Source organism: Conger conger, chromosome 9 (genome assembly GCF_963514075.1).
Source record: "Conger conger chromosome 9, fConCon1.1, whole genome shotgun sequence".
Taxonomy (NCBI): domain Eukaryota; kingdom Metazoa; phylum Chordata; class Actinopteri; order Anguilliformes; family Congridae; genus Conger; species Conger conger.
Genome location: NC_083768.1, coordinates 50,729,401 through 50,750,978, shown reverse-complemented (window position 1 = coordinate 50,750,978; position 21,578 = coordinate 50,729,401). Strand labels below are relative to the sequence as shown.

Sequence of the window (21,578 nt, the reverse complement as noted above, 5' to 3'; positions counted from 1 at the left end):
CAAGTAGCAAGTGTGATTGAAAGGTTAAAATGTGTCTCTCTAAGTATTTAACGAAAATAGGCAGCATATTTACATTAAATTGACAAAAAACATGTCATTACTTTCTCACAAAGTGTGTGTATATGGCTATTAGGATCAAAGCTTTTCCACCGAGAAAGAATGAAAACATTTTAGCATTAAGTTAAATAGGGCCCAACAGAAATGTTATATTCAGAATTTGGGTTAGAGAGGGACAATGTTTGAAAATTATGCCAGAAAATAAGTGATCTATAAGATAAGATATATATATATATATATATATATATATATATATATATATATATATATATATATATACTATCGTATATGAATTTGGACTCGAAATTTGACAAGATCACAGAGGAATTTAGGACAGTTGCACTACATGTTTTTTCAGAAACAATTGTCAATTGTCAAAACTAAGTTTTCTGTTTTGGATAAATTCAATTTGGATGGCCAATGTGTCCTCAAAGACCTTCTGAGTAAAATTCTGCGACAAGTAAAAACAATGTAAAAAGCAGACAGAGGGGGGCTCCACATCAACCTTCTGCAGTTTACCTCTTTTTGGTTTCGCCTGCATGAGAAAGTACTTGCCGTTGGTCGGTTTATTCAAGCCAGTATGGTACGCGGGCTGTCATTGGCTCCTTGCTTGTGTTTCAGGGAATGCAATGCTTGCCTAGTAGTTCATTGATACACAGCTGGGAGACAGTTAACACCAGGCGAAGAGGAAGGTTGGGGAAGTGAATGAGGGCTTGATGTAGGGATTCAAAGGAGGAGAGAGATTATCTTATTATTTTCCACAAAGGAAGGTCAGACCAAAGATAAATTATTGCAAGCCAAAATGCTTTGCCATGTTACACGTCCGGATTCGGTGGTGATGGAGGTGGAGGTTGATACGAAGGCAAACGGCGAAGACTGTCTGAATAAGGTAATGCATCACATTCTGTTTTTGTCATTTCATGTACTGTTCTGTAGTTATTCAAAAGATAGGCTACAATTTGATTTTTTTTTATTAGGCAAATTATTTTTTGGAGTACTTACCACGATCGCAACTTTAATTTTGACAAAGAATAGTCTGCCCGGCCTGAACATTAAATAATGGAAAATGCGATTTAACCTATTAGTTTATTATAGATGCATAACTGCAGTCGAGTTATATTTTTTTGCCTAAAATGTACAGTCTGCTTAAATTTGCCATTCAAAACTGAAGCGCTCGAAGTGACTACTGAAACATCATTCGTATCGCGGCAGCGCGCATTCGTTTAATAAAACAGTATATAAAATAGGCTATTTTGTATTTATCTTACGATTAGTGTGTTGCTATTGCAATATGTGTAATGTTTTTTTTTAATCGGTAAAAGAAAAATACTCAACGAGTTAAGTTGAACTTAAAGTAGCCTAATTTGCATTGAAGCCGGAGATCTCTAGTGCGATAGCCGAGGTTACTAGAGTTCATATGCGCCACCCGCAGATGTTTTGTCAACCTACTCCTGTTAAATGCATATGCTTTGTCAACAAGAAACCTCCTACAACAAGTGAGGCTTTGCGTTTCTGCGTTACTTGTGTTAGTGTAAAAATTCAGAAGACAATTGCGGCATATAACAAATTAAACGTTTGATAATGCATATGTTTAATCCAACATATTGTCATTGTCCGCGAGACAAAATTGTTGAAATGACGTGCGGATTCGATATGGAAACATGCTTCCGCGTTTAGGTCGTTTGTCATCCTCTACACTTTGCATTTAATATGCCTCCATCATGAGAAGTTCAAAGTAAAAAAAAATTGTGCCCGCGTTTGAAATGGCCATGGAATCGGATTTCATTCATTTTGGCCGCTTCTGAAGGCACACTCGTGGTTACGTAATAGCTATCCCCTTAATTTCCTGCCGCTGGTGAGAAGTGGGTATGCAACCGTTTTAGGGGGGAAGGGATGTGCTAGTACATCTCTTCATTGTTGTCCGTATTACTATCGTAGAATCATATTACTTATAATTGCATGCTGGGCATGGATGATACAGCTCCAGAAGCTCATCAGCGGAATCCGTTTCATCACATTTAATTAGCATTTTATTATGCTCCATAAAAATATACTTCCACAAAATTGCACAAGTGTATATAGAGCCTTTATCTCCATTTACACTTCCCATCTACAGTTCAGTGGTTTATTGTGTTCCTTTTCCCCTACAGGTTTGTAGGAAGTTGGGAATAATAGAAGTGGACTACTTTGGGCTACAGTACTCTGGCAGCAAAGGAGAGAACTTATGGCTGAATTTGAGAAACAGGATCTCCCAGCAGATGGACAGCCTGACTCCATGCAGACTGCGGCTGCGGGTCAAGTTTTTTGTTGAACCTCACCTCATACTGCAGGAGCAGACGAGGTATGTCCCATGTCCGACTCACTAATTCCTGGTTCACCACGGCTGCTCATTGATTGCCGTCCTGCAGTGGCAAAATACGAGCCAATTTAAATACTCACGTTGCGGTACTATACTATGTATCAAAAAGATCAACATGTGAAGAATTTGGATAACACGATAACATGAAAAAGTCATGGACTTATTTCCATCGTGGTCCTTGATGTTCATTGGCCATACCAAGATGAGGTCAGACGTCAAAATGCGACAAAAAACTACTATTCACAGCATATATCGTACAATTACACCCATTTAATACACAGTGCTAAATAAACAGGATGACCCTAATGCATTAGTACTGATAGTAAACCAGGCACTTATGTGGGGATACTTTGTTGTAGTTTGTGTTGTGGTGGACGGAGCCTTCAGACAGGAGACAGAAAGCGGGCAGACTGTAATGCGAGCCAGTCAACCTGCTTCGTGGTAATGATACTATTCTCCAGAATGCCCTGTAGTAACCCCTGTCACTCAGTGTTACTGTAGGTCATTCCTTGTAAGATGAAAGGCATGAGGAAACGTGACCTCACTCTTCACACTGTCGCCCCCAGGGTTTCAAAGCTTGCTGCGTTGCATCTCCTAGCTTTACCAAGAGTTTCTTTCGTTTTTTTACATTTTATTTCTTTATTTTTTTACTTTGTTCTTCAAACTTCCTGTTCAGCCAGAGATAGTTTGAAGAATTCTGTGTCATAATCACTACTGAGTAAAAAGGAATCTTTAGCGCTTCCACATAAGTGTTTGCGGGATGTGTGACATTTTGATGACTTCCTATTTACCCAGTGTATGAGTTTTGTATTTGTCATCAGGGCACAAGTCCTGGCAAGGCTTTGTTCCAAGTGAATTATCAGTCTTTTTCTGTTTTTGTGCCCGGGAGAAGAGCTTCCCAGTCCAGACCCCTTCTAATGTCTGTTAGAAACCTTCCTTTCCGCAGTACACAGACGGCTTGGTGGAAAAAAAGTTTGAATTGAGGTGTTAGCAACACCCACTATCAGTGGTTAATTTGATGCTTACATTCTGTTAAACACCCCGGACTGCATGTCTGCTCTGTCACAGCCCCTGTGGCCAGACAAAGCAAGAATCTTTTTGAAACTATGTGGCATGCTTACTAAACAACATCGCTGTATTTGGTTTGTGAATTTATGAGGGCGGAAGGAGCAGGATACTGCCGGCTAATTCTCATTTGTTGGATGCCCAGACTTGCTCTGACCTCCGAGAGATTACGTTGGTCGCAAACATATGGTGGAGGGACTTAGGGCCAGGGAGGGATGAGGGCTGGGATGGCTAATTAAAGCACGCGCTTAGCACACGTTTCTGGGAGCGCGCAGAAACGTGCTTCAGTTCCGCACTCCGAGGGGCCAGACGCCCGCACCCAGCATCAGGGAAACTGGCCGAAGCTGCCGCTTTCAAAGCTAACGTGAAAAAGAGTGCTTTGTTTGCCAAGCTCTCCAGTTTTTATTATTTCTGGAAAGAAATGCTAAAAGGAGAACTGGCCTAAGGCCATTGCTTTCTTATTTTGATCGTTCAGATAAGTGTATTGATTCCCTGTCGAGGTGGCACACTGACTGTAGACAAAGGAGACAAAGTGAACTAATTTATATCACTCCCTTTTTAACGCTTTATAATGCTCTTTTTGTTCTGAAGTGTAAATGCAGGAGCATGTAGGCGCAATTGCACAGTCCTATTCAGTTGCTAGGAAAGCTAGACCCGTTTGTCTCTGACTGTTAAAAATGCTTTCAGAATGAGTAATGGGCTTTCACAAGGCGCGTGATGTTCGCTGACAAAAGTTCCAAAGCGGCAAGATGGTGGCCCCTGCCGTTTGGTAGCTGTGACTCAGTTCTGACTGGAAGGCACAGAGGAGGAGCTTCTGTCTGGAGAAAACCTTTTTTCATTTACTGTGCTGGGCTTTGTGTGTGAGGGTCTCAGGCATCTTGGAGTCTGCCAAGGTCACAAACTATTTTAAAAACCTTTGCTCTGAATCTTACAAGTATACTGGACATACTTCACTCTACTACTTATTTTCAATAGAAATTAAGTTCATGGCAAAATTTTAGAAAGTTTCTTACTTTGTTTTTGGGATCATGTTTTTCTAAAGCAGTGGCCTTTTTCCTAGTATATAATTTCAGAAGTAGTTTCTTTGTAGGTATAATTTATTATGTATAATGTCATTATTAATATTTAAATAGTGTTTTCAAATCTAATTGTGTAGGTACAATGACAAAATATTGTAAAATGGGACCATTTAAAGTCTACCCTGTTGGGCTTTTGTAGTCTTTTACAAATGGCTTCCGGCGCATTTCCTGTTTGCACCTGGTAGCTGTTAATGAAAGTGCCTCGGCTGGAGGTTTCTGCGGTGCCACAAGGCTGAGTGAGCCTGGGCTGGTGAAACAGAGCAGGGTCTGTTTCCTGAAGACTGAGGTTAGGGGCGGGAAGGCCTGCCCTTCGACACCGTGCGGACGTTTGTGTGCCTTTCGCTACGGGCCGGTGGAAACGGCGCACGTTTATGAGGGCGTGTAGACCCCCGCGGGCAAGGCACTGGCACAGAACACCGCGGTCGCACTTCTGTCAGCGCGGTTACGTAAACCTCCATGAGTCTGTACAGGATTTCAGAGGGGGTTGCGTAAGCCTCTACTGTGAAAATATTAAACCGGCCTTTTACTGCCCTCTAAAATCAATACGTTTCTTTCACATGCTGCATATGTTTGTAAACACCGACAGGGCTTTGGCCAGGTAGGGTTTTATTGTATTGTTTCATCTGTAGGAATCCGCTGGAGTCAGAAGCACTTACAGCACATGCACATTGCTGTTTACTGACAAAGCTCAGGAAAGTCATTTAAAATATTTGTTTAAACTTACTGGAGATTCAGGCACTCCTGGGTCCCATTAACTACCAGGCACCCAGGCCCACGTTTTTCTAACCCCCTGCAGTGTAATGTTGGCTACGTCCTCTCAAAAGTACAACTCTGTCCTGCCAGAATCAGTCCCTGTGTCCCACCACCCCCTAGGCCAACAATTAGCATTAACCAAAGGCGCCACAGAACAAACAGGCAAATATTCTGAGATTATAGTTTGTTGTTTGGAAATGGTGAAGAAGTGAAATAACATGGGAAGCTTGAAACTTCCCCAGTTTATTTGGGGATTAGAAACCCCGGTTTCAGAGCTCTGCCGAGGCCCCCTTTGTGGGATGTTTGTGCCTCTGCCCAATTGGACGGACACCAGCTTTTCCCAGCATGCCACACAACCCCCGCCCCAGTGCGCTGCCCCCCGTACGTGCCCACGGAGGCGAGACGGGCGGTGGCCGAAACAAGCGGCTCCCCAGAGCCGATCCGCCTCGCTACGCCCAGGCGGCACGGTCGACGAAAATCGCCAGTCCACCCCGTTCCCGTCCGGCCGTTTAAAATTCAGATCACAACGGCCGGGGGTTATCCAGGGAGGGCGTGTGGTTAACGCAGCCCCCCATCCGCAGTGAATGCGTCTGAAAAGGCCTGCTTCTAATTACTAATCCGCCGCACAGTAGACAGCCTCCATTTTACAGCCTGGGCCTGCTGGTTTGCACTTGTTTTTCCTCTCTGTATTCTGTACTTCCCTCCCCTCTGCAGGCTGGGTTTAGAATGGGGGACTCGCTGTGGGAAGAGACTGCATTTGAGGCTGAAGACACTATGTTCGCGTAAGGAGAAATCGATGAGGGTGCAATCCTCATTTTGTAGTTAGCAGCCAGGGTAGAGATGGGCACATAGTTGCTTGTTCCGGTGGATTCCACCAGCCCCCCCCCCCCCCCCCACCTTGACCTGTCACTCATTTTCTTAATCTGACAGTGGGGTAAATCGGGAGAGTGGCATGATGGGATTTCATTATTCCAGTTCCTTATGAGGGGTGAGTGGTCAGACAAGGCCTGCACCACTGTCTGGTCTTGCTGGAGAGTCTGTAGGGATGACGGGTTTCAGTAATTAGAATTTCCTGCTCCACTTGAATCTATTGTCCCCGGCTTTTGACCTGAAACGATTTACGGAATTAAATGGTCACTTCCATCATTCGGTGCTCTTACTGCAGCTGTACTTTAGTCCATTTTATGGTTTTACCTTTTTCCTAGCTAGAGTTGTTTTTGTTTCTCTGCGATTGTTTTTCCACTCGCTTCTGAATAATCTGGTTTCTCTGGATGCCGATTTGCAAGTTAATTACGGCAGTTTCTGTGCTAGGCCTCGGATGCGATCTTGGCAACTGGCAGCCCTTTCCTTTTATAACTGCGTATCGGTGTCCTAACCTTGGCGGTTCTGCAATCTTAATGATGCAACCGATTGATTATGTTTGACTTTGCGTTGTCAGTTTAGCAGTAGGCAGAGGGGTACCCTATTCTGCCTGTCTTTGGGTAGGAAAAGGCAATATAACCAAAACCAGCTCAGTTTAAAAAGAACCATTGACTTCGTATTTAAAGCCACAATATGTCCTGTTTATAAAGTTGCCAAGGAACTGCAGAAAGCATTGTTCAGCAAATGGCAGTCATTATGTGTTTTCAGGTCAAATTGCCAGCTGTTCTGTTAGGGATGTCGTTGGGTCATTGAAGTATACAATGAGATTTGTGTGGGGCCCGTGTACTGTTTTCATGTTCTTATCATTCACTGTTTTGGAACAGACAACAAACAAGGCAACTGGCTAGTAAAGACTTCATTGTGGTAAACGGCAATATGTGATAAAGTCTGATTATGTGGAACCAAGTATTTTACAGTGTTTACGCCGATTGTTCCTAGCATTAGCTAGAGCTTGACAGGCTTATTTACTGGAAGTGGGTGTGTCTACCACGTCAGGCTCTGGTGTTACTTCAGGTCGTTGACTCAGAATAACCTTCCGTGGATAGCCTCAAGCCATGTCAGCCGTCAGCTCTGAAACGAAATTGTTGTAGCCAGAGTCAGTGTGCAACATAAAACCCCTCCTGATTGGCCTGCGGTTTCTGTCGCTAGGCAGAGCCTTCTGGGTTTCATTTTGCAGGGACCTTTTTTGTTTTGCACTGAAGTCTTGGCAATCCGGCAGTATGGCTGCTTTTAATATTGGGGGCGTAAACGGTCAATATGAAGAAAATCAGTTATTTTGGTTTATCCCCCACTTTAACAAATGTACATTTGGAAGCTTTAAACTTTATCGAATTGTCTGTTTCTTAAGGTGTGAAATGACAGAGGCACAGAACTGTGGCAATATGTCTCTGTCAGGTCTAAAAAAAACATTATCAGACTGGGTTACATGTTAAATTAATATCCTGGCAGGAATTATTAGTACCGTGAGTGATCAAATGTAGAATCACTTGGACAAAGCAGAACTTTCAGGAGTCCATGTTTAACTGTTAAGCAGATGGAACATTGGAAGTAATTATATGTACTGTAAGCTACAGTGGGCTCCAGAATTATTGGCACCCCTGAGTTGTGGGCAGTTAATGGTTCTAGAACCTTCTCCTCTTCTCTCAGAACCAAAGCAGTGGCCTTTGTCCTGTGGCAATAAGTGTTTGAGTTTCACACGTCACTTATTCCAGCTTTGCAATGGAGTACTTAATGTGAAAAGACTCCATCAACTCTGCTTGGGGGGTGCCAGGCCTGATATATGTGTCTCGTCAACGGTGGCAAAAAGCAAAGGGTCTCTTGCCACGCTGTTGCCACACAGAACAGAACTAACTTGCCTTCAGGCAAGGTAAAACAAGAAGAAAGCTTGGCCTATCCATCATTGCTTAGAAGGAGAAGTGAGTTAGTCTGTAAAATTTCCAAAACAACTCTAAGAGGAAATTGTTGTATCATTTTCTTCTGAAACTGCTCCGAGGCACCGTTGAAGCTCATACATTGTTCCCTTACATTGATTTAGGTATTGAAATTGCACATTGCTAATGCTTGTCTTTCATGTTACTGGTTGATTCGCAGTGCTGCTCCAACACCCTTGATGTTTTACCCTTGATGGGATCATCAAAAGAGCTTTTCTCTCTCCGTTTCTCTTCATTACACCTTTTAAAGGCTGCCCATGCGCAGAACATTCCAGAGCCCCTTCTCCATATCCCCATAAATCCTCTTGGAAAGGATGCTAGCTGTTAAACTAGGAAAATAAACCACATCTCTTATTTGCTTTCACCCATGGGACAGAATGTTCTTGGGAAGGTGCCCCTGCAGTTGTAGTCCAGGCAGATCAGTTTACGCCCAGGCATTATGGAGTCGCCGGCCAGCTGCTTGGAGTGGGCCCTCTGTGCAGTTGGGTATTGTCGGGGGGAGGGAGGGGTGTATGTGAACAAGAGGGGCCTGAGGTTCAAGAAGAGCTGACTATTCTCTTTTGTACAATGACCCCCACACACACACACACACACACACACACACTCACTGGCACTACTGTTCCGTGACCTGTGAACCCAGGCAGAGTGACCGTTGCACCTGGCCCTCAAGGCAGGCCTCCACATGACGCACGGACGCCGCGTGGCCCAAGTGAATACGCAGATACGGCCGCGTACATCCTCCTGATGGAAGCCGTGCGTGACCCTGCCTTGGCAGCCGCGTCGGCGCTGCCCCAGAGCTAATATCTCCAGCACTGTTTTTGATGAAAAGCTCAGCTTCCGCTTTTATTGCTGCCGATGCCCTCCCGGATCGGGTCGGCTGGCCTTCTGGGAAATGTGCCGCCGCGCTTTCCTGATGCAGTAGAGCTTAGGGTGAATCTCGGAATTTCAATAGTGTCTTTTCTGAATTGACGCAAAGTGAGATTTTAGCGGGAATCTGAGTTGATTAACAGACAGTTGCGAGTGTAGCGGGTGAACGGGACGGTGTTTGGTGCTGTTTCTTCTTGCTCCAGGATGGTGGCGTGTCCGATAGTAAACTTAAGGCGTGTCCTGTATTTGCCTGCCAGGTAGCTTGACTATTTGCTGTGGCGGTTAGTTTGTCTCACAATGGAGGCCACAAAGGGGTATTGTTAGCGCTAATCTGATCGGCAAGAGCGGCATGCGAATTGGGGACCCACGTAATGCCTGAGGCTTGCTCCACTGAAGCTGCTGCTGTTGTCTTGTACTAATCTCGTCCTCTTGTGCTTCCACTCTTCTTCTGTTGTATTGAAAGTTCCCTGATTGGAGGATTGTGTCATTTAAGGGCTTATTCGGAAAGCGTAAACCAACACCACAGCACCTCGGTTTTAGATTTGATTGCTCTTGCTGTAGAACGAGAGGAGGGTTTTTGCAGGGTGAGTTTTTTATGGGGAAGTCTGATACAGATGAAATCGCAACAGAAGACACATGATTCATTGCCTTTCCTTTGTGGTGAGCTAGAGGGAGGGAGGGAGGGAGGGTGACGGGTGGCCATCTTACAAGAGAATTTCTGCCAGTTTCAGTTACAGGGCCACCTGCTGTCGCATTTAACTATGTTAACTGAAAGTTAGCATGTGTGGACGTACATTCTACTTTCTCTCAGTACATCACTCATCTGTCTCAAACGGTTTGTGTCAGGCCAAAATACTATTGACTGTGAATTTGATTCTACATTTCCAACCAAATAATGTCGACATTTAAACCTAATGTAAATGTATGGGCTTTTACTTCACTTATGGTCAGATATCCTGAGGCAAAAAGTTGTTGTAGTATCAAGGAATCTTTTTGGAAATATCTTTTTGTTTTAAAGCACATGTTCAGCTCTTGCATCGGAGTATATCTGGCACCTGTAACCAAACTTATTTTATATTCTCCCTCAACCAGCATTTGCTTACAGATATTGTTTATGAATGAATATATAGAGATTGAGTTTATGGGTCTGCGTGTGCAGTGACAGGAGCATTGTGGAAAGTCGGTATCCTATAACTTTGATTTCCCAGTGAGCCTGACACAGGAGAAGAGAACAGCGACCAAAGAGATTTGAGCCAATCCGGATTGAGATAAGCCACTAGCGTCAATAGCACGGCAGCACAACGAGAACACTGTTATATCTTCAGGGGTTTTTCCATTTCTTTGCTCGTGCTTCGTCCCTGTGTGGGAAGCGGCCATTTTGGCATGGGAGCAGCTATCACACGCAGGCCCGGCTTATCGCTCAGCAGCACGCGGTTGGGGTCATGAATAGCCAGCAATTCGGCAGCCGTGTTGACTGCGACAACACGCGCCCCGTTGATAAGGCACCAGCTCCCTGTGCCAGCAGATGAGAGGCATTCTGAGGTCTGTCCCACCAGTCTTCACACATTATGTAAACAAAGAAAAATCTTCAAAGCCGTTTGGTTTGTTGAAGTCCTCTCTTTTCTCTGGCGACAAAATTAATCTCAGGACGTAATAAATGTCTATGTTGCCAATGTATTCTTTTGTAGTGCTGAGGCTTTAATCAGTGTGTGTGTGTGTGTGTGTGTGTGTGTGTTTTGTAAGAGGTGCCTTTTTTCGTACCTTGCCTCAGGCCCTCTGACGTGCGTGCGTGCCTGCGTGTGTTTACTTTTTGTGTGGAAATGAGACTCTTTTACGTAACTCTCCCCTCAGGTGTCAGTCGTACCGCACTTTTGACTGCCGTTCCCCCGTGTATGTCCCCCTGCTCTAATCGGCACCTGTCACTCTCTCCTACTCAGGCACCTGTTCTTCATGCACGTTAAGGAGGACCTTCACTGCGGCCACCTGCACATGGGCTCGGAGCAGGCAGAGGAGCTGAGCGCCCTGCTGGCCCAGGCCGAGTTCGGGGACTACAACCAGAACACGGCCAAGTACTGGTACACAGAGCTGTGTGGCAGCGAGCCCAGCCCGGCCACAGTCAACAGGTGAGGCGATAAACACCTCTGAGCTGAAACACGCATTCCTCAAAACCTGCCAGTGAGCAGTTTCTCTTTCTTTTCTTTGTATGTTTGCCTCTTACTCTTACTTCTGGGGCTAACATTAACAAAACAAAATTCTACAGGCTTGTTTTTCAAATGAAGGCAAATTGCAGTAACATTGGCCCTAACCCTTTAAATTTCAATTTTATTTTACTTTTGATATGAAGCCAAGCAGTTGGCAGTGATCCATTAAAAATATAGGAGCAGGAAAAGTGTCGAGCGCAGTTGTTGTCAAGGTGACAAGGCCTGATATCCACTATAATTAAGCGGCAAAGGGGCTGAATAGCTTTTTCTCGCTGAATACTGTTTTTCTGACCGGCAAGTTGGCACAAAAATAACAACTCGTGCCCCGGTAAAAATAGCAGCACCGACTGTGTAAATGTGCAAGCACGCAGGAGCAGAGACAGCAGGCAGACGGGTGCCACTGTGCTTTTACACTCACTCTTCCCCGCACTCTTTGGAACAGGCCACTTGTTTTTCTCAAGAATCCACAAAACATGTTGTTATGCCTCCTACAGTCTGTCATTATGTCCCTAGGGTGTAAATCATTTGTTGTTAAGATTTTATAACGTTGGCCTGAGTTCTACCAGACCTTGACATCCCTACTCTGAAATAAATGCCACCTCGTTTAACTTTTAGAATGTTTAAAGATTTGCCAGGCTTGTTAAATCTGAAATTATTATGAGGAGAATATGGTGTATGAGTTTAGATCAAAGACTGTTTGTTTTATGTGAGTTGTTGGTTAGATCTGTTATTTGTTTACTGTCAAGGCGAGGCTAACCATTGTTGTTAAAGCGCTAATAAAGTGAACAGGATCTTTAAAATAAATACTTAATAAAAACATTAAGAACCTGAAGAAACACTGTTACTAAGACCGGTTTAAATTTAATTTTGAATTGATTGTCAGGTTATCCACTCCCATATAATTTTTCACAAGTTGACATGTAGGCAACCCAGTCTGTACCCAATAGGTACACTATATTTTGATGCACAGACTCAGTGGTGTAAATATAAACTAAACGGTTATTTCAAAAACTGTTACTGTGTAAAAAGTGCATATTTAAGAACTATTCTGCCTGCCAAATTAGCTTTTGTTTCATATAGAAGATCTGAGGCATTTGTTTTCCCATGATAATTTGTTTTCCACAAAGAACAGCAAGCGACGCTGTTGACATTTGAAAGGAAAGTTCAGCCATTATCCAGACAGTGGCTTTTCATGATGCTGCAGTGGGTCAGGTCACCGGATATATTGGTTTTTTTCTGTTCATGCCACAGTAGAGCTGGGAAGCATTTACTGAAATTAGATTTGGTAGCTCCTTGGGTTACTTTTTCCATCCAATTAGCAGATGATCATGTGAGTTTCAGAAAACCTGAAATGCTAAGGATGAAAAGGGTATGGAAAAGATTTATCTGCATGTCTACCTCCCTCTCCCCCTTCTAGCTCAAGCTGCATTGTCCCTTTATGAGGGCCATGAATCCACTTGAACGCTCATGAATCCACTGAACACTCATGAATCCACTGAACGCTCATGAATCCACTGAACACTCATGAATCCACTGAACACTCGTGAAACCACTGAACACTCATGAATCCACTGAACACTCATGAAACCACTGAACACTCATGAAACCACTGAACACTGTACGACAAACTAGCTCCATCCCACTGGTTCCAGGGCGGCAGGCCGGAGGATGGCTAGGGAAACATAGGTCGAAGAATACCTTGCTGCTTTTCTTTGTGCTTAGCACACTCTCTCCCATCATTGGCTGGAGTGCGCTCCCCAATCCGGCAGAGCTTGTCCGACACGAAACGTGGAACGTACACCACGACCACTACGACGTTTGCTCCTGAACTGACGGAGTACTCCTTTGTTTTTGCTTCGGCAGCATCATCTCAAAACACAAGGAGCTGGAGGGCCTGAGCCCGGCCTCGGTGGAGTACCAGGCCCTGCAGCTGGTCTCCTCTCTGGAGCACTACGGGGTGGAGTGGCACTGGACCCGCGACGCCGAGAGCCAGCGGCTGGCCGTGGGAGTGGGGCCCGAAGGCATCGCCATCTGCAAGCAGGACTTCACCCTCGTCAACAGGTACGGAGGCCATGCCCCCTCCACAAATCATTACATTACAGTTATTTGGCTGAGGCGTTTATCCAAAGCGACGTACGGTTGATTAGATGTGGAGTTAAGGGCCTTGCTCAAGGGCCCAACAGCTGTGTGGATCTTATTGTGTCTACACTATGGTTTAAACTACCAACTTTTGAGGTCCCACTGAAGCACTTTCGCCACTTGGCTACAGATCTTTGTGTCAGTTTGAAGTTGGCTGCCAGAGGCATGCTGTGCTGCCTTGGAACCCTGCAGCTATGCAGTGTGCTTAATATGCGCAATGCGCTCGCTATGCAGAACTATTCAAGCAAGCATTGATGATGAGACTAGGGCATCCATTTTGAAATATTTTACCACTGAATGGACAAAGTTAAGTACGGTTGAGAATAGAGATTGTTAATTTCCATTTTATTAAGTTTACATATAAGCTAATTTGAGATGTTTAGTGAGCATGTATCATGGCATAAGTTAATGTGTTCACTGACCAAGCCAATTTTCTTTTTCTTCAAGGATTTCATATCCAATTATACAAATAGCAACCCAATCAGGAAAGAGTGTGTATTTGACCATCACAAAGGAAAGCGGTGACAGTGTGGTACTATTCTTCAAGCTGATCAGCCACAGAGCAGCCAGCGGACTGTACCGGGCGATCACAGAGACGCACGCCTTCTACAGGTAAGGGTCTGTTAAAACCCAAAAAACTACTATCACCCATGTCCATACAGAGCTTTGCATTGTTTGAGGTGATGAACTGTTTTCGAAAAGTCTAGTTGAACTACAGTAAAGCAGATTAATGGTCTTTTGCATGAGTTCATCCTGGGGCTATATTCAGTAGATTTTCCTTGTCTGGTATGGAGTTTATCACTTCTGGCACAAACCTTTTCAAACTGCCACCAGGGAACACTTATAGCCACATATTACTCCCAAGAACTCTTGTAATTGCCAACAATGCAGGTTTTAAGTTCTTTCCCCCTCTACTGTATCTCCTGCTGTGGGTCAGTGAATATGCACACTCAAGATGGCTGTAGAATTTATCATCATACAGTCTCAGAAATAAATGTACAAAAAGTGCCTAAAAAGGTAAAATTGTGCCCCTAGCCAGCAATATAAAATTAATGTGTACCTTTTTTTGCTTGGAAAACAAACTCATTTGTTCCCAAAGTGAACATTACTGTACTTTCAGGGTACATTTGGGAAATTTGCTCCTTGAAGAACAAAAATGTACCTCTAGAGAGTGTAGAAACTGGATTGGCATAATGACGGTTTTGAATAAGCTTTGATTTTGTGGTTTAGCTTTGAAGAACAGATGGGTTGTGTGCCCTGGAATGACAGGTCCTCTCTTTGGGCCATGAAGTCATAAATCGCAAGGCTGTGAATTTCTACAATCTCACATCTGCAGCAGCCGTACAGGGGACAGATTAGCCTTAATGAATCTCCTTGTTCTGAACATTTTGTCACACATTCACCAAGCACAACCTGTTTTGTCTGGCTTTTGTCTTGTGCGTGTCCACATAGCTAACTACAGCGCTAAACATAGTGTCTCCGTGACCCTGGTTTGATTTTTAAACCGAGGCCCACTTTTAACCGAGTGCGTCGTTTGCTCCAGGTGCGACACAGTGACGAACGCGGTCATGATGCAGTACAGCCGCGACTTCAAGGGCCACCTGGCCTCGCTGTTCCTCAACGAGAACATCAACCTGGGCAAGAAGTACGTCTTCGACATCCGCCGCACGTCCAAGGAGGTGTACGACCACGCGCGACGGGCGCTGTACAACGCAGGCATCGTGGACCTGATGTCGCGCGCGGGCGAACGGTCGCCGTCGCGGTCGCCGCTCCGCCCGTCGCCGGGGCAACTGGACTGCGGGAGCTGCGAGGCCAACCGCGCTCTGCAGGAGAAGCTGAGGAAGCTGAGGGAGGCGCTCCTGTGCATGCTCTGCTGCGAGGAGGAGATCGACTCTGCCTTCTGCCCCTGCGGTCACATGGTCTGCTGCCAGGCCTGCGCCAACCAGCTGCAGGTAAGAACGTCCGGATACCTGGAGAGATGGCGGAACTGGAAGAGCCTGTTTAGGGCTGGGGACTCGAAGTTAAGTAGTGGGATGGGGGGTGTTTCACAAAGCAGGATTACTGAGTTAGCTGGATAAAAGCGGGAACACCCATTTTTACTTCAGTCCGTGTTCCGAATTTGGGAGGACTCACTTATCCAGCATCCTCAGTAATCCTGCTTTGTGAAATACCCCCATGGAGTGCTGCAGTTTCTGCTGGTTTGTGGTGTGCTCAGTCGATGATTGACTAAAAAGTGATTAACAGGTTACGCCATAACCGCTTTTTGGTTGATGAAATATACCAAATATTTCAAAGAGGAAGTGATTTGCTCTGTGACTTCTTAGAATCATTCACTAGCATGTTTTGGATGCTTCATCCTTTTCTCAGGGCCTAGTCCTAGAAAATCCATCCAATCCCACCTGCAGACCTTTTTTCAAACTGTTGGGGAGTGTTTCCTCTTTATTCACAGTGCACTGTGGTTTTACCTTAGAATGCTGCTAATAGTGGAGCTCAGTCACGGTTACTATTTGGCTCTTAAACCACTTCCTCTTTCTGGAGCAACCATACACCCTGTTTCGCCTCTTCTTATTATACACCTCAAGTTGAGCTTCTTTTAAAAATGTCAGCGCTTGTCTGTTTTTGGTTTTGAGCTGCATCGGGGCTGAAACACTCAAGAACGGCGGGAGACAGGCGTGGTATTTGAGCTATGTTATAGGAAGGCAGGTGTTTATTTACAGAACGAAAGGGTGGTGGTGGCTATTTGACATACAGTGGAAAAACAAAGGGAAGTAAAAGCTTTAGCTGAAAGAAACCTGACCACAGCACGGATAAGCACCATTGCGCAACTGGCAATGTTCTGCTACGCCACATTAACTGTTGCTTTTAGCACGATAACAGATAAGTGCTGGCAAAATAAAACTGTTGACATTTTTCTCAGTTATTTAACCCTCCTATTAGTGTTAAATCAGTTAACCTTGTTTCATTTTGATATTTAGGATGTTTTTTATTTTCTAATTTGATGGGATTAAATGGTAAAAATGAAGTCCGATACCAGCTTTGCATTCAGATGTGTTGTGTGGGGTTCTTTTGACCCTCTGTAACTGCATAAAATGTTAGAAAATATACGACCATTTTATTTTTATCTCAGATTTCTTGCGGATGATTCACTTTCCCATTCAGGTGACAAACTTTCACTTACTGTACATTAGGCTCTAAAATGAGATGTTTCTCACAAATTTTTCATATTCATGGATAAATGGCTAGTCATTTTGGAAGCAATAAGAAGGCGACAACTGAAGTGTCAAAATATTTATATTGCAATAATTGTGTTTATTTAAACGGCTCAATTAGACCCCAAACATAAAAATCTTAACATAATAGGAGGGTTAACTGGCCGGCAAGCCTGGAGGAACATGACAAGTGGCTGCATCATGAATAGACACCCTCAAAAATTGAGTTTCCTGGAACTGCGGAGGCCTGGTAGTGATTCACAGACATTTGCTAAAAAGATGGAATACAAAATGTATACTGCACCCTATTCAAATAAAGAATTAAAAACTCACGTCCGACATACATTGGGTTCTTAGTTCTTCGATCTACTGATAAATACACTATCATTTTGATTAATAAATGACATTTTTCATCCAGTAAATTATAAATTACTGTTAGGCCATATTAGGTCTAGTTGTAGACTTACTATTTTTACTTCATATGAAGCACTCGATGGATAGGCTGTTTTGCATCTTGCTCTTGGTGAAGCAGATTCATTTGCCGTTTCAGGAACTGCAAACAGTGCAGGCCCTTGTATCATAGCAACAGTCTACACCACCTCCCTCACTCTTGCACCTTTTCCCAGTTCCCAGCCAACTACAGCAAATCAACTCTTTTTATGGAGCTCTGTTAAAACTGCAGTGGTCCCCTAATCCCCAAAGTAGAGTGTAATATTCTGTTAAATTGCTTCAGGTGGAAAATTCAAACTGGAGAATTAACCCATTGAAGCGATTTGCCAGTAATTTCACAGTAAAGTATGAGATTTCTTATCGCACAAGTCAGCGGGGGGGAAGGGGGAACATATCAATGTCTCCCTGTTGATGCCCATGATTACTTCCTGTATTACACGTTTCATTGCCGGTAAGAGGGCTTGGAACGAAGCTCTTCGTGTTCTGTAGCACGGCAGTCTTTATCAGCAGATGAGATTTTAAGGTTATTTGACTCAGGGGGGTCCTGGCGTGTGTTTACCTGTTCCAAAAAATTTATTTTAATGGGTGGGCTTTCTGTGCAGTAGCCAGCAGTGGGGAAATTGCCAGCACTGCTTTGCAGTTCAGTTATGGTGTTTGTGTTGAGGGTGTTTCAGAGAAGCAGTGACAAAAAGCGTGAAGTTGTATTGGGTATTCACGATTCCTGATTCCATGAGAAAATAAAACTTGGTCTTTGCATTTCTGCACTCCAGCTTCATAACAGGCATTGAGTTGATGTGTATATTCAACAAAATGGCTTCTTTGAAATGCTTATCACTTTAAAATGTGATATTATGTTTTCAAGCGTCCATTGTCTGTCCGTGTTAAATAAAGAGAATTGTCTCCTGAGAGTTTTCAGGAAGCCTCTAAGGGTTCCTTGGTCTCAAACTCGTTGCCATGGAGGGCCGTGTATATGTAAGTTTTCATCCCAACCAATTAATGCTCCTTAATTGATTCAAATTACTCATTCAGCCATATGCATTTATATGTAAGCAACAGTTGGTATTTAGAAAACATAAACAACGCATTTCACTTTATATATGTTATGTGTAAACCTACGGTCCTAATGCAGCAAATAATTTAACTGATTATATAATAACGATTCACGCGGCCCTCCATGGCACTGAATTTGAGCCCACTACTTTAAATGCTCCTGTGTAAATTTGCTAAAATCGTCCCTGGAACAGGCGGCTAACGTGGTTTTGTCACCCTGCACAGTTGTGTCCGGTGTGCCGGTCGGAGGTGGACCACGTGCAGCACGTCTACCTGCCCACCTGCACCAGCCTGCTGAGCCTAACGGTGACAGACAACGCTCCCCTGTCCATCCACCGGGCCATGGGCCCTAACCACTGCAATACCAAGGACTACTCCACCAATGAGAAGATGTGTCACACGTGAAGGAGTATCTCCGTCTGCGTCCGCTTCATCGTCTGCGTGCCGTTGCTCGTTTCTCAGACAGGAATTTCAATCGGTCGTCGCAAAATTATTTTTTAAAAGCCAATGAGGATGTGTTTTCTTTCTTTCTTTTTTTATTTAAATATACCTGTAAACTATTTTTAATATATATATATTTAATATTATATAAACGTATCAGTTGACCTGATGAGCAATAGCAGTAGGGATTTGTTTGTGCGTTTGTTTGTGTCTTTCTCCATATTTTTCTGCATAACTATTTTTGGCACCAAGCCCGAAACTTTTGTACAAGGAGGAAATAATGCTGTCTTTTATTGCATATAAACCCATACATATTTATACATTTTTACTCATTTCACATTTTATGCTTTTAGCATTTAATCATTGTTTTCTCACCCCAAACTCATTTTCAGTTCAGTTTAACGATGGTATATTATTTTAATTGTATGTGGTGTTTGAATATTATGTGTTGGTTTTTTTGCCAATGAAAAGGTATTTTTGGGCAAGAGAGCACAAACATGGTCTACTACTAAATCATTAAAAGATGAGGGTTGTATTGTTATTTCTGTGGCGGCTGTTTGTTCACACCCAGTGCTGAGCGCTCTGGAACTTTCTCCAACTCTCCAAAGGCGTAAAATGGCTGACAGACACTCCCACCAGCTGACAAAAATAACCCCTAATGCAGGGATAAGCTTTTGTCGGCAAGTCAGTGTTTTTCAAGGAGCACTGACTACACTATCTGGAAGATATACAGTCGATGGATGAACTTGAAATGGTCTAAGAATTTATGGTCCTTTTGGATCGCATACATAAGTCTGACATGAAAACAGTTGGATTTGTATATATATAATAATTAGGGATTAGACCTTAATTCTACCCATCAATTTGTGCTTTTTAAACCAACTTTTACTTTGATGTGGTCAACTAGTGTGTTCTTTGAATTTAAAGGTACTAGAAGATCTGCCAGTGCAATATTAGCTTTTATGGAAAGCGAGGAGTTTTGGGTGGGTAGGAAAGAATATATTAAAAATCTACACTTTACGCGTCACTTTACCACAAAGGTTCCTAAGTGTATTATCCATAGGGTTTGCCTTAATGTAGCAACACAATGTGTTCTGTATGCATTCTTGTTCTTTGCACATATATTTGTCTAAAAAAGTAAAATAAGAGGATTTTTTAATGACAAGTTACAGCACTGTTACTGCAGGGGATGTTTTTTTCCGATTTGTACAACTAGGCAACTAGGTATTTTTTTCAGTTTGATGCAAAAAATACGCTCTGTAAATGTAGAAATAACTTATGATATTTTATATTTCTTTGACAAGAATGTATCAATAAAGGATGTTTTTTTAAAATACAAAATGGCTGCACTCATATTTTCTCATTTGCAATGTGGTTCTGCATGGAGTGACTCCACCTCACCCACTTCCTCTGGGCTCCTCACACTGAGGAGTTTAAGGGCGGTTGACTCACGACTGGAGCGAGCTGGAATGAGGTTGTATGTTGAACGGGCGAATGGGTGATCGCATGCACCCCTTTAGGGTTTTGCAGTGTGACCACAATGGAAATTTCAGCATTCAAGGTGTAATCGACAGAGGTAAATCTTCATTTCCCTGCTGAAAAAAAAAAATGTCAAGCTACCTGGTTGACCAGTTCAGCCCAGCTCCCAGCTGGACATGGTTTAGCTGGTTGACCAGTTCAGCCCAGCTCCCAGCTGGACATGGTTTAGCTGGTTGACCACTTCAGACCAGCTCCTAGCTTAACATGGCTTGGCCAGTTCAAGCTATGTTTTGAAACCACTGATAGCTGGATGTCTGACCAGCTCCCAGACAAGCTAGCAGCACTGGTTGACCAGCTGATACCCAGCTAGAGCAGGTTTATGACCAGCTTGCCCATGCTGGTTGACCAGCTCATACCCAGCTAGACCAGTTTATGACTACCAGCTTGACCAACTCAAACTTCAAGCTGGTCAAGCTAACATAGCTGGATTTTACAGCATTTATAATTATTTTATTATTATGGGGCCATCAGTGGCACGGGATGGGGAGGTTGCATGCGATTGCAGCTGCCACGTGTTCAGAGGAAATACCGGAGTGATGAATTCACTTATATCCTGACCCTGTCCCTGCTTTGTCAGTTCATCACACTCTGAAAACCAGTTCTAACTCCATCACCCGAGAACAACACACTGTATTCTCTCTACAGCACAGGGGCAAAGGGTGGCTCTAAACCCTGGTCCCAGAAGATGAGCCGTGACCCTTGCAAAAATACACTTCTAACTGAAGAGAGGCCACTAGGTTAACATGCCTGAGGTTCTGCAAACCAACCTTGAGCCCTGCTCCAGGGACCTTATCTTGCACAGTGATCTCTCTGTTTTACCCCTCATTACCCTCGATAATCGTGCTGCACTTGAATATCTGATGTCATCGTCTGAAACTGTATGTGGGCAGTTCCAGGGTAACTGTTACAACTGCTGGATATTTGGGTGGTAAAGCCCAATACAGCTACATAATATAGATCCTCCTGAGGGTCATAAAAGCATGTCAGTCTCATATGTAGCTGTTTTGGACTTTACCACTCAAATGTCCTGCAGTTGTAATGTCGGTGACCGTGGAATTGCCATATGGGCATCACACATTTTGTATACATTATTCATGTACATTATATATTAGCTCCTTTTAGTATTTTTTCCTGTTATTTTTCACTTGGTTACCAGGTAAGTTGCTACCATGCTACTCACCCCCAGCCCAAGTTGCACTGCAGCTGAAGCGAGTGCACTATACTCAGTGACTTGTTACCCTGAAGGCCAGCTGTGCAGTGCATATTGAAGGACAGACATATTTCCTCCTGATGAAGACTGGTTGCCCACAGCTGTCTGGCATATGTCTAGAGCTCAACCCCAAGGAGCCCTTGATGACCTAATCCTAACCTACCCCTTGTGAGGACAAGGTCAGATTGCACTTTGTGATAGTTGGCAAAAAGCCCACCGACATATTCTAGGTCATAGACATAATTTATATGCCCGATGCATACGTTATCTCTGTCCATTACTTATGTTGTTTAGACAAGCTGGCTGT

At 43.7% G+C, this 21,578-nt stretch overlaps 1 protein-coding gene across 1 annotated transcript; it reads left to right on the top strand.

Annotated features, from left to right (window-relative positions):
- Window positions 1-717: 717 nt before the first annotated feature.
- Window positions 718-19,863, top strand: mylipa (myosin regulatory light chain interacting protein a). Its single transcript, XM_061256387.1, has 7 exons — window positions 718-946; window positions 2,208-2,398; window positions 10,970-11,155; window positions 13,097-13,294; window positions 13,820-13,984; window positions 14,916-15,324; window positions 18,307-19,863. The coding sequence occupies exons 1-7, from the start codon at window positions 860-862 to the stop codon at window positions 18,484-18,486; spliced, it is 1,416 nt and encodes a 471-aa protein (XP_061112371.1). The 5' UTR covers window positions 718-859; the 3' UTR covers window positions 18,487-19,863.
- The last annotated feature ends 1,715 nt before the right edge of the window (window positions 19,864-21,578 follow it).

What these genes read in the sequence shown, in the direction of transcription:
- mylipa (XM_061256387.1), top strand. Translation starts at nt 860, where the DNA reads ATGCTTTGCCATGTTACACGTCCGGATTCGGTGGTGATGGAGGTGGAG. An exon ending in GCGAAGACTGTCTGAATAAG is followed by an intron (nt 947 to 2,207) that starts GTAATGCATCAC and finishes TTTCCCCTACAG; the next exon opens with GTTTGTAGGAAGTTGGGAAT. An exon ending in GACTTCACCCTCGTCAACAG is followed by an intron (nt 13,295 to 13,819) that starts GTACGGAGGCCA and finishes TTTTTCTTCAAG; the next exon opens with GATTTCATATCCAATTATAC.